The 13,439-nt window shown below is 40.1% G+C and overlaps 1 protein-coding gene across 4 annotated transcripts in view; it reads left to right on the forward strand.

Annotated features, from left to right (window-relative positions):
* Positions 1-13,439, forward strand: part of fhod3b (formin homology 2 domain containing 3b) — a 95,591-nt gene that overhangs the window by 65,649 nt on the left and 16,503 nt on the right. For all 4 annotated transcript variants that reach the window (XM_046045567.1, XM_046045568.1, XM_046045569.1 and 1 more), the window contains exons 6-8: positions 10,718-10,812; positions 11,787-11,898; positions 12,776-12,870. In XM_046045567.1, the coding sequence (XP_045901523.1) occupies positions 10,718-10,812; positions 11,787-11,898; positions 12,776-12,870 (302 nt within the window). The remainder of the gene's footprint in view (positions 1-10,717; positions 10,813-11,786; positions 11,899-12,775; positions 12,871-13,439) is intronic.

A 13,439-nucleotide genomic window follows, 5' to 3' on the forward strand; every position in this document is an offset into this window, starting at 1 on the left:
CGTCTTCTCAAAGCCCTGGAGGTGTCTGTGACCAGTTAGTGCTCCCTCAGTGATGTGGAGATTTTTTTGGGGTCTGCCTGGCTGGGGTGAGGCCCCTCTCTGGGCCCCTCACACCTGGCTCGGAGGGCTTCCAGACCTGAACATAGCTCCTTAGAGACATGCGTTTTTGGCCCAGGGGAAAGCTTGTATGCCTCTATCACCCCATCAGTGGGAAAGGGTGTGAGGTCACTTGTTCAGAGGTGCCTATGCCATCTGTTCCTCCTGTAAGCAAACACACAGGTGCCAAAAAGTAGGTAATGACAGGCTCATTGGGGATATTCATTCTTCATTTTTAAAATATCCATTTCCTTGTTGTTTGTTTCAGAAATTAAATTAACATTGATGTTATGTTTCATTCAACACAGAACATACATGCTCATTTATAATCTGAATGACGAAGTGAAAATCTAAACAAAGGTTTCATGCTGTATTTTTGTGTGATTAAAATTATTGTTTCTCAAACTTCAGAGTTCTTATGGGGTTATGAAATGTTATTTGGAAATGGATCCCTACAGAGACAGACATTTTTAAAGAGTAAGATGCTCTTTGTCTAACCAGAAACAGCTGATCAAAGCCACGAGACTCCACTGACAATATGTCATTTTACCTCTGTGGTCTACTGGCGGCTCGATCGGTTAGTTTGTTTGTGTTATTGTGTGACTTTGGTGTTTTTAACCATTTAAAGCACCAAAATTACACAAAACACAAGCAAATAAAAACACCAAAGTCAAATAATAACACAAACTGACCAATCGAGGTACCAGTAGACCACAAAGTCCTATATGCTGCAAGCTAAAATTACTGGTTTTGTCAAGGGAGTCTGGTGGCTTTGAACAGAACAACATAGCGACTGTTTCTGGTTAAACAAAAAGGTAAATCTTACTCTCTAGGTCTATCTCTGTAGGGACCCTTTTCATAATGTTGTCAGACGTTTATAACAACAATCAGAGCCTGTCAGTGGCAAAAACAAGCACTTTAGTGGACATACTTTTTTATGGTGCGCAATTCCCCACAAGGTGTGTGTTGCAGCCCTATTTTGCTGCTGCTCCCTCTGTCAGTACTGGACCAATTCAAAGAAATGTTGTCACCAATTAGTCACATAGACACGAAAACATGGGAAAATAGGGCCCAGGTTGAAAAATGCCAAAGTTACCCTTTAAACATTTCAACAACCATTGGATCATTGTATGGATTTCCATGGAATTTGTTACAGATATTCAAGGTCCCTTGAGAATAAATTATTATGTCTTTGGTGATCCTCTGACTTTTCCTGTTGCGCCACCAGCCAGTCAAAGGTTTCACTTTTATGTATTAACTGATGTATTTCAAACATCTACTAGGTGGATTGGTAGCAACTTTTGTACAGACTTTAATGGTTCCCAGACGATATATTCTAATTTTAGCATTATAATTTATGTTAGCATGTTGTTAGCATTTAGCTTAAAGCACTACTGTGCTAAAGTACACCCTCACAGAGATGCCAGCAAAGCTACAGACTCATATCCAGGTAGTGGACAAATGCCATAGCTGACGCACTTTAGATTAAAATGTAATATAGGTAATACACCTGTAATAAATACAGTTAGGAATGCATACACTGGTAATGCTAATGCAGATTTACTGTGTTTAGCATTATGTCATCCTAGCTTTGAGGCTTATTTTTTAACCTTACCCTTTAACGTCTTTGTGTAACTACTTTGTGAACTATATACAGCCGTACTAGAGGTCTAATAATCAGGTCTTTTTACTGAGTCATCAAGGTCACATTTGCCGTATAGAGGTACAAAGTGACCAGATAGACCATAAACAAATAGAATTACTGAAGCACCTGGTGCACTGCAAAATACTGTAGGGAGCTTCTGTTATTTTGTCCACCCCCTATAAATGCTTTTATTCCATGTGGTACTATCCATTGATTAAAATATAAAAAGAAAAAAAGATGAATAGGCCGACATATGTTGTCAAGGTAACACTTCACTGTTGACAGCACAGTAAGTGCTTCAACAGCCCTAAAATGAAAGCAGCTTGTGCAAAGGTCAATGAAGTTTCTGCACAAGCTCAGACTTTTTCAAAGTGGTAAGAAAAAGATCCCTACAGTGCTTATTATCATGAGCAAAAGTGGGAGATGAGGTGAAAGAACAAGAAACAAGGTTTTTCCTGGATCACCGTTCTGTACCGTGTAGTATTTACAGGAAGAGTACCAACAAAATGAACAACTGTGTTTAATTGATAACTGTAAATTGGGAGCAGCAGGGGGAGGACAGATTAAAGACCAACCAATTATAGTCAACTTGAAGCAATTATTCCCCGCTTTGAAATGTTCACTGTTGACATTCCTCACCATAGCGTGTTTTTTGCAACAAGTTCTCTGTTTAAGGCCATGCCATTTCTATCTGCTCACTGTTGTTTATAAAACACTTGCCATCTCTAAGTGGAATTGGTGGAATCAAATTGGAAGTGAAGTTTTTGATCTATAGGAATTTAGAGAAACAATCTTTTTTGTGCCTTTCAAAGCAGTCTTGGATGCATTTTTGGAATAGATATTCCTAAACATTACATAAATTACTTTCATACCCAGAAGGCCGTATCTCATCGCATGCTGTGATATATTTTATACACATAGGATTACATGCTATAACTTATATTTGTGAATTTATAGCTTCCAAGAAGTGGGAGTTGTTCTGTGAACAGTCCAAAAGTATTACTCTATCAAATGTCAAAAGTCATGCCCATATTTCATTTTGTGCTTTTATCTCATCCTTTCTTACTCTTACTAATTATCTGTGTACACCTCTCTCTCTCTCTCTCTCCTGCTACCATTTTAAGATCTTTTAATGACACGGCAGTTATAATGCCATAAGTTAAAGCACCTTGACTTCCTGGTTTCCAGAGGGAGTCACTCAGATGGCCTCGTGGGGAAGGGAGATGTGCTTTTGTCAAGTGTTTCATTGTCTCGTAAACTGTCTGGGACACCGCTCCCAATACAGTGCCCAGTTCAGCTTTTAGTGTCACCCACAACTGTAACTTTAGTGGGCAGCAGTCTTTTTCACAAGGCTACGAGTGCACCTGAAACACAAGACCCTTTTGTTGAAATTGTTGTCGTGTCTCTATAGTGTTTCTCAGTGTAGTGGCATTACATGTTATATGGCAGATCACCAGGGCAGAACATCCAGTGACACATCTGTGCAGCGGTTTGTTTGGCAAGTGTCTTTTTTCACTGTAAATAAACACAATAGCTGCTAATGTCCCTTATTCACTCCTTCTTTGTAGTGCAAGGAGTTTAATCAGTGAAACCAGCAGCTCTGAGGTTTGGTTGGATGGAAAACATCCAGAGCTTAAGACCTTCGCTGCACAGAGCTAAGCACCAACATATAGGAATAATCAAAGTCTACAACTTTTTATAAGGTTTATATCTTATATCCAAACATTGCATGTAGGCATTGCTTGATAATGATCCTAAACATTTGGCTGATTGACTTTGCAAATATTAAAAATATTTAAAAGACCATAACTGAATTCTCCCCTCGCTGGTTTGACCACTTTGCTGAGCAGTAAGTGAAAACCCAGCCATAGTTAGGTTAGGTTGTTGGAAGCTCTTGTTGGAAACAGCGCATATTGTGTTGTCTGGCTGTGTTATAGGTCGTCTGTTCTAGAGGGGGGGACCTTTTAATGTGGCCCATCGTCTGGATAAACATTTTCCATTCTGTCTTGGCTGGCTTGAGTGGATTTGTGCAAATTTACATGCTGGTTATTATAGGTGTGATCAGTTCCTTGTTTGTGTGATTGTGCAAGAGTGAAAGAAGTATAGAAGTTGAGCAAAGGACCTGTTAAATCTTCTAGGATAAAGGAAATTAGGGTAGGACAACACAGGAACCACTGACACACATGTGGACAAGCGCTGTGTTTGGAGTGAGAAGGATATCTCCCTTGTCGTACCAATAGAAACTTGAACTCCTGCTTTGTAATGAGATCCCATGGGTACACGTTCATGTTTTCCACCCAATCTCCTGCAACGCTCAGAGCCGGTCACTGCTCCTCGTGCCCCTTTGTTCAAAGCTTTCCAATCTGAAAAAACGCTCACTCACATCCATGATACCGCTCTTCTACTTTTAAAGGTTAATTCATTTACACTTACGTTTTTTAATGCGCAGGTTATTTTCTAAATGTCACTCGACAAGGAAACATTTTGTTTTGTTTACCTCATTATAAAAGTACCAGTTAACCACTGAAATAAACACCAACATCCTCTTGAGAAAGCCAATGATATTTAGCGTCTTCACATGGGTTTCAGCCTAAAACCTCTCAACCCTCTTTGGTCCACTGGCAACATTTTGTCTTTGCCTCCAGCATGTCCTCTCTCTATGAAATTAAATCACCAGCTTTCAAACTGATTGACATACTCAGTGCTGCACTAAAACATACACTACTGTATTCTCAATGCACTGTTTTATGTCATTGGAAAAATAACCCCACCTGTCATTTTAACACCCTTTACATACAGGTTAACAATTAAAAGTTTAAAGTAAAGAAAGAATTGACCAGTCAACCTTTAACTGAATAGAAAAACACAACCCCGCTGTCATGTTTTTGGTTAAGCCTAGAGCCTTGTTTCTACCGGATATATCCCACCCTGTCCTCCCCCTGTGCCAGACCCTACAGACCCCTTCATATTCCCCACACATGAGCAGACCACTTGCGTCTGAACCCAATTCAACCCCACCTGCCTGACCTATATTCTGCCTCCCCCTTTTTTCCTCTCCCTTCATCTGTAGAAGGTTTCAGCCTTAGCAAACCCACTGGCAGTGGAATTACAACCCTGCGCTGCAGCCTGTTTTACTGTAACAGAATTCAGTATACAGGCCAATTATATTATAAGAATGTTTGATTTGGTCCATTTCTCCAGCTCTTATTTTATCATCTCTGACCTTGCTGTCTAAGATATATAAACTATAATTTGGAATAAAAAATAAATCTTTTGCAGTAATGTAGCTCATGGGCAGAAATCCTGAGCATTCGAGTGGGTTTTTATGGCTGATTCCTGTGAGCTGACTGTTTTTCGGGACTGAATTCAGCAAATGGCTGGCCAGAACCAGAGCGAATCACACCACTACTCTCTCAAGAGCAGTAAGAATTTACCGCAGCTCATCTTTCAGTTCACTTTACAAGTAGGTGGATGTCATGCAATAGCTTTTCTCCAAAGTCTTCCCTGCTTGGATGGGATGGGAAAAGCTCATCTGTTGGGCTTTCCCCAGTTGTTCATTGTCCTAAAATTATTTTCTAAAAAATCTGTAGTACAGTAGAGCCTTTAATGGATCAGTGTTATATATATATATATAATCAGTGTTATGTCTTAAATACAGAAGTAAGAGAAAAGTATAGAATCAAATTGAATTTAATGCTAAATACTGGAGGGACTCCCCAACCTTACTTCATGCTGTTGTTCCATTAGGTTTGTTTGTTTGTCTTTGGGGAATTTGTTTGGGCTTAGGCCCACAGTAAATTGTGTCAAATCATGTAATCATGTAGTCAGGACTGAAAATGGAAGCATCCCCTGTTGTTTTACTGTATGGTGCTCAATGTAAGTCTGGCAGTCGGCTTGGTGACTGGAATTGGCCTGGCAGAGGCAGTTTGTCTGGCTCTAATGGTCTGGGTTGATTAACTGAATAAAAAAGAAACATAACCCATGAACATGTCTTATCCATTTCATATACAGTAAGAGTTGTTTTATTGGCCTGATTAGTAAACTTTTTATGGCCGACAGACTCTTAAGAGGCATGCTGTAATTTGTTTTTATGACACCGATGACAGAAAAACATCCGAACAGATAGTATTTTATAAAACTGCACTAATTAATATCTACACATTAACAATTTGTAACTTGTAATGTTAAAGCGGTGAATCCTCAGCTGACTCTGCAGTCCCCCTCATCTCTACAGAGTCTTTTTAGAGTCCTGTAGGTCAATGTTTTGGTTAACTTTCACGGTAATATAGCAGGCAACAATGCATGGCACACTTCCTGGGGACTAGCTAGATATTTTTCTCACAGCAGCTAACATGTTTACTGTAACAACTTAATACATCAATTTTGTGTTAACAGCTTGTTGAGCTGAAAAAATATATAAAATATATATTTATATATATTTTAAAATATATATATTTATACTTAAAGGTGAAGTAAGCAATTCTAATACAATACAAGTGTTTTTGTCAAATTCAGTGAATATTTCCTCATGGTCCGCTAGCTGCTCTGTTCTGTGTGTGCACTGAAAAAGTGGCCCGCACCCCGCCACACAACACTATTCCTACCATGATTTTTGTGTCAGGTAACGTTTAATGACTTGCCCACGGACATTCAGGTTACTTTCCAGTTTACCAAGACATGCTGCTGCTGTGATGTTAGCTATAGCAGCAGGAGAGTTGTGAGGATTGCTGTTTGGAGCTGGTGTGTTGGCTCTGGGACTGTCTCGTCCTCTCTGCATGTTAGCATTGCAGCAGCAGTAGTATGCTAAGTATGCTAACCCACAACTTAGCTAACATTAGTTAGGTTACTTGCTGTGTCATTTTTCGTTCTATATCATGGTATTTGTCACGGTGCTGGATTTCTCTAGAATCGCTTATTCCACCTTTAAATGTTTACTTAAATTGTGGTGCTTGGGCACAATGTGGGGAAAAACTATAGTAAAATTAGTGACTAGCGTCCTGCCAAGAATGCAGTGTGGACACGCCACTTTTGAAATGCAAATAATTTACTATAATTATAGTGATATACTAGAACAAGAATCTACATAAAAAAGTATTTTCCAGGCTTGTAGTAGCAGTAAAGCATGTCCAGCTCATGTGGGTACAGGGAGGCACACTTCAGACCTGAGTGCAGCTGCCGACTAATGCATAACAAGATAAGGGGGCTCTAAGTTGCACTGAATGGGATGGAGATTTGGCCCCTATCCCAAAGTCCTGGTGAAATAAATGTTGCACACTGACAGACAGTTTGGCTGACCCAGTTTTAATAAATTCCGTTCATGGAAGTGTAACCAAAGTGGCAGAGTGGTGAGTGGAAGGGGAGTGAGCAGTTTTGTAGAGGGAAGCTGTTGAGTTGATTTCTTGCATCTTCACAGATAAGGTTGTCTTTTTAAAAAAGGGGGGAAAAGTGATGTCTACGTATGGGTCAACTGGCTCGTGTTGGTGCTACCTACCAGACCTCAGAGTGCTTCTCACCTCGGCAGTGGTCAGGGAGCTGCCCTTCCTGCACATTCCCCGGGCTGTGGAAGATAATTGCTGTGGTTTATGAGAGGGAGAGGCCCTGAAGAAACACTTGCACCAGACCTCAGTTGCTGAAGGTTTTACTTCTCGCAGAATTCTGGTTCAGACACTACTGTGTCAGGGTCTGTCTCTTCCGCGCAGTGGTTCCCCTCTGTAGCTCGATGTCATTCAAATGATCTGTTTACTCTTAAGGCAAATGTATGTTAAGTATTGAAAGAAATGGAGTGTGAGAGTGCTGCACAGGTGCCAGGCTGCTCATTTAACACTTCCAAGTTTCTTTTTAGCTAAATTTTCCTTCCTCGGCTATCCTTTCCTATAATGGCTTACATTTAAATTCTAATAGCCGTGCTTCTGAGGACGCTCATTGTCTGCCAGCATCTCATTACGTGACATACATGCAGAGGGCCTAAGCAATGTTTTTGTTGTACTTTGTGTGAGGTATGGGAGAGCTGCTCATGATTACTCCAAGGGAGGCCCAGAGTTTTGGCCCCAGATCAGTACTTGAAGTGGAGGGTGTCCTGTACAGACTCAGTAACTCACATGTTCTTTTTATTAACCCTCTTCCAAAGTTATTGATGACCTTCTATTGTAGACGTTAAAACAAATCCCAGGTTCTGGACCCAGAGTCTCAGCTATCCACAAAGAGATATGGCTGGGAAGGTATGGCGTAGTATAATGATTTGATCACACTTTCAAAGCCTGAACTGCAACTACACAGGTTACTTTTCATTTTCTGGAGCACTTTCATGACTAATTTAATCACAAGTGTGTTCCATTTGAAGTTCAAAAATGTGCTTTTTGAGAGTGATTAGATGTTTCCTTTAAACTGTTTCTGACCAGACTCTGAAGGTTGCAGTCTCCCATAATTAAAGGTAATTTAGTTTTTTTTAAACCGTTACAGTATCGTTTTACCTAACTGTTCACAGGGTAACTGCAGTCGATGCGGTTTCTGGTACTCAAAGTTGAATTGTGCAGCTGGCATTGAATAATTCCATGAAGCAGCAGTTTTAATGAATCTGAGAGAAAAGGTCGTGTTTGTGTGGTTTCTGTTGTGGTTAATAAGTGTTTGAATATCATCTCATTTCTGTATCTTAACTACTCACTATATTAAATTGACATGTGATATAGACGTTCATTCTGATTTTATTTTACTTGGCTACATTCTTAAGAGGAAAGGCCACCATCGATGGTACCTTGAAATGATGTCTTATGATAACATGTCAGAAATGATCTAAAAGTAATTTCATTTTGTGGTTGACTTTTGGGAACAATCAGTAATGTCTCGTCTGTCAGCAGCTGAACATTCGTGTTGTGTAATAACACTTTTAAAAGCCTCATTAAGTCCACCTATCTTTTCTCACCCCTGTTTTCAATGGACATTCCTCAAAACCTCACGGGTACAGATACTGTACACAGGTGCACACAAGAGATAAAAGTCTGCACTGGAATGATATTGTGGGTCAGACATTGGCTACCAATTTGAAAAGAAGCGTGTGGCTCATTACTCATCCAGCAGAAGTCACAGCTGTTTGCGTTTGTGTATGAAGAATTATTATTTGAGCCACTTTTTACATGTTAGTTTGATCCTTTTTACCATAGGAATCCATTCTGGACTCGGTAGACCAGCTGTACATCATGTCATTAGTGCTGTCACTCATGCTGTCAGCAGTGGTCCCATACAAAGTGGGGGAGTTACAGGAGAGGGTGACACTCTGGCCCGCGCTGACTGAGGGAGTTAATCATGTTTTCATAAACACACTCTGATGTGGTCTGCTTTGATTCGCCATGTTGTCCATGCTGCTGACTGCTGTGACACACGGCTCTGAGCTCACAGCAGGAGAGGACTGTTAGGAATGCTCTGACCTGACATGTTGTGAGTAATTAACCCTGATTGATAAAAGATGAACTGCCGCCGCCGCCGCTGCTGCTGCTACTGCAGCAGTGGGCCGTCAGCGCACGCACACACGTATGCACACATGTACACACGGCAGCTGCACCTGGGAATTTTGGCTTATCTACAGCATATTCACAATTTTCATGCACCCCTAGAGAAGAGGAAAGGAAAAATATATGACAGACTCTGCAGCCTCTCATCATAACATGTCATAAGAAACTGTTTTAAACACGGCAAAGGAGCTTCAGTGGCACTCTTTTAAGGAGTTGTCTGTTGAAGTATTTTATGTAGTTGTTGGTCAAAGATTAAACTCTGCTTGTTTTCATGTTAGTTCTACCTAGATATTTTACAGTTCAAAACACCTGGTGTATCATCCTTTGCAGTCCATGAAGAATCCTCCAGCTACTCATACATCTCTGAACTTGATCAGCTCAAGCTCATCACCTTTTGTCAGATAGCAATTTCATGACTTTTTCAGGAAAGGTTTCTTAGGTATTACCCCCCTCCCCCAAATCATAGCTTCTGCCAAGAAATAGTCAAACAGGCCTTCCACCAATGTTCCACTTTCAATGTGTTCACATGTTTATGCTTCAGCTTCTTTCCCCGTGTCAGCTAATGTATCACCTGAAGTTGCAGCGGGTTCAAGCTGAGCTCATCCAGTTGCTGCGGTCTTCTTTGTGAATGTATTAACTCCCTGTGTGTGGAGAGCAAATGAGATGCTGTTTTTAAAAAAAGACCACATATTAAAATGGAGCTTTTGTTGGTTCCACTCCTGTCCAGCGGTTTTTGTCTCCCTTCCCCCATCTGCTTCTTTAACAGAAGCCCTATACTTTTACTGCCCCCCCCACTGAGATCCCTTGGCTCTTATTATGTTCTTATTTATGTATCCTGTTACAGATGGAAGTCAAGTCAGCATCCACTGAGGCACTCTGCTCAAATATTTTCCATCCAGTTGTGTCCACTGACCTGAGGGATGAGTGGGCTAGTGCTGTTTTTCTTTTTAGGTTAACCTAATTGTTGTGATTTTTAACAAGTTTTATCTCCAAAGCAGCTCCAGTTTGTATGTAGATTTGAATTATGATAGGCAGAGGAACACCATTAACCATTTTTACTAACAATACACACGTTTTGTTTGTATCTTTGTAGGTTTATACAGGCAGACTACCACAGGAGAAAATTGTTTAAAAATCAGTTTTTGGTGTCACATACAAATGACAAGGTCCTACTTACAGATAGGATGGGCTGAAGTCATTAAGGTTACATGTTAAAATTTTTATTTAAAATTTTCATCAACATTATTTACACAAACGTTCTTTGGAAAGAAAGGGTTCAACTTACATTCATGATCAGTGTTCAAAACAGACACTGTGACTTTAGAGCAAGCATTCACTGTTCTAGTTATTTTGGGTGCTGAGCAGGACAACGACAGTCGGTTTTTAATGACAAAAAGAAAAACAAACTGAAATGGCAGATGATTAACTAAAACCCATCTCTTCCTTTGTCCATCTCTTTCTGTCTTTTCAGCTCTCGGTCAAATAATGCTGTATGTGGATGGGATGAATGGCCTCATATCTCACAATGAAACGGTCCAGTGGCTTTACACCCTGGTCGGATCCAAGGTAAAGAATATGAACATAAGAGTTCTACCACAGCTACACAGCAGATATACTGTAAAATCAACTCCGCAACACCATCTGACAAAATTAAAATGATCACGTGATCTGAAAGGTCATACCAAAGTCCTCACTGCTTTGTCAACATGGTTATCAAACCCCCAGTCATTGTGGCCCCCTGGCCCTCTAGTGGCCAGATTTTGAGATGTGCAACATATTTGCAGCAGATGAGGGAACTACGTTGACTACCCTCTCTTTCCCTACTCTTTTCTGTTCTTACTAATTACTTTTCTGCTTTCCTGTGTGAATATTGAAATAATATTTGGCATCCACCTTGCTTTTTTTAATCAAAACCCCGTCTTCCCAATCATTTTATATGGCAAATATTCATTATCAGTTGTCAGTCTTGACCATGATCATTGGGTTGTTGCTTGTCTAGTCATAGTGGCTGACTCTCATAGTGGCTCAATGTGGCAGCTGTTCAGAAGTGTTAAATCAACTCTGATGGTTTTATCACCAATGACATGATGTTGATTTACACTCTCAAGCTAATTAACATTGACATTGAACTTTGCTTTGTATCAGTCCCATTAAACTCCTCTCCAATTGTTTTAGCTCTCTTTGTAGGTTGTTCCAGAGTATTGGAGTTGTATTTTATTTTGATTGTTTCCTTATTTAATTTTTCCTTATATGCTATTTCCATACTATTTGAGTACAGAACATTATGTTCCCATGAGCTGTTAAATGTCTATTTAATATTGGCTCAAAATCACACAAAGTTCTTATCAAACCTCTCAAGACGGTTCAGACAGGAAAAGCTTTCATATGCCAATATGATACCATTTGTTAGTCTGTGTCTTGTTGATACACATAAAGTTTACAGTTGAAATTAAATGGGTTGTGTGTTATGTGCTTGGATTTAGGGGTTGTCGTCACATTGGGATTTTTGTGTTGGCTGTTAACTGTTTCTCCTTGTGTAGTTCCGTCTGGTGGTGAAGACGGCCCTAAAGCTGCTGCTGGTGTTTGTGGAGTACACCGAGTCTAACGCCGCCCTTCTCATAAAGGCTGTGAATGTTGTGGATTCCAAAAGAGGTAAGAGCCCAGGCTAACGAGCCAGTCAGTTTACTTAGCTGAGTGAACAAACTAGTACACCTAATACACTGTCAAAACCAGAAAAAACAGACCCAGACATGTCATAAATATAGATAGAGAAATTAATGCAAAGCTCTATTAAATCAACTTTTTACTAGAATTGTGTGTATATGGTGCTTTTACAGGTATTTTGGGATGTTAAAGTCAATATCAAAATTTCCACATTTCCTTCAGTTCCACTAATAAAAGCCATGAACGGTGGCTGTAGTGCTGCTCAGCTGACCACAGATCACGGTCTCCTGTTACAATGCAGTCAGATCAGTTGTCCTAAGCAGCTCCCTCACCATGCATGGAACGAGGCTTATTTAGAAAGACTGCAACTCCTGTCTACAGTAAGGTTGAGTTACCTGCCGCTCTAAAGGCTCCACATTGTACTGCGGCGTACAACAGGGGGTTGAGCATCAGCATTGCAGGGCTCGGGTGTCCATCTGTCTCAGCTCAGTCTTATCCCGTCACTTGTGATGTTACACAAGAATACCAAACATGATCCCCAGTCTCCTGATGAGAAGGGGATGGACTTGACCGTTGTGGCTGACACACACAGCTGCTTCTTTCTCACTGGAGATCAAGTCTGCGCCTGCTCTATTTTGCCACTGCCACTTTTCTGGAGGGAGACTCCTATGATGGCATTTCTCCTTATGGAGCAATGAGATGACAAAACTATTTTTGTTTTCCTGCATCCAGGTGGAGGTGCAAAAATTAGGATAAGTTCAGACCTTATTATGATCTAGCTTACGTAAAATACAGGTAGCTGGTTTTTGCTGTATTTTTGGAGTAGTTATGTATTAATATGTTAAATGCCATTTTTCTACTGCAGGCATAAAACTGTGGTCAAACGTCATGGAGATCCTGGATGAGAAGGATGGAGTGGATACAGAGCTGCTGGTGTATGCAATGACACTCATAAATAAGGTTAGTAATTATATACCACCTAGAACAAGCAACTAACAGTATACCAATTACTTATCCTGTAACATGCTCTGCTCCTTTAGAGTATTTTTGTGTCTTTGGGTCTCTATCTTTGAAGCCCGTTTTACAATTTGTATTAAAATGCAGTCTACATCTGTGTTTCTTATCTGGATTTGGGGAAAAGTCTGCTCATGTGAGATGTAAATGTGATCTTATCAGGCCTCTTTGTCAGCTCGATTGAATCAGTTGCAAATTCAATCTGGATGTTCATGTGATTGCTCAACTATCATTCCTTTAAGCCCCCCTTATTAAGTGAAGAAGTCACTGTAACAGATTACTGCAGCAACAAAAGTGTCTAAAATGTGCCTTAATTAAAAATAAGTATGGATTGTACAGTATCATGTACATAATGAACCTTTCCTGCGTTTCACTGTGCACAAGTACATTTTGATCTAATTACACTGGAGTCAAAATACAGACAATAACAGCGCATGAGATAGTACTGATTGAGGTTTATTTGGCTAGCATATAGACTACATTTCAATACAAGGTAAAACATTTTACTCCCTTTT

The sequence above is a fragment of the Micropterus dolomieu genome, linkage group LG03 (genome assembly GCF_021292245.1).
Source record: "Micropterus dolomieu isolate WLL.071019.BEF.003 ecotype Adirondacks linkage group LG03, ASM2129224v1, whole genome shotgun sequence".
NCBI classification, from domain to species: domain Eukaryota; kingdom Metazoa; phylum Chordata; class Actinopteri; order Centrarchiformes; family Centrarchidae; genus Micropterus; species Micropterus dolomieu.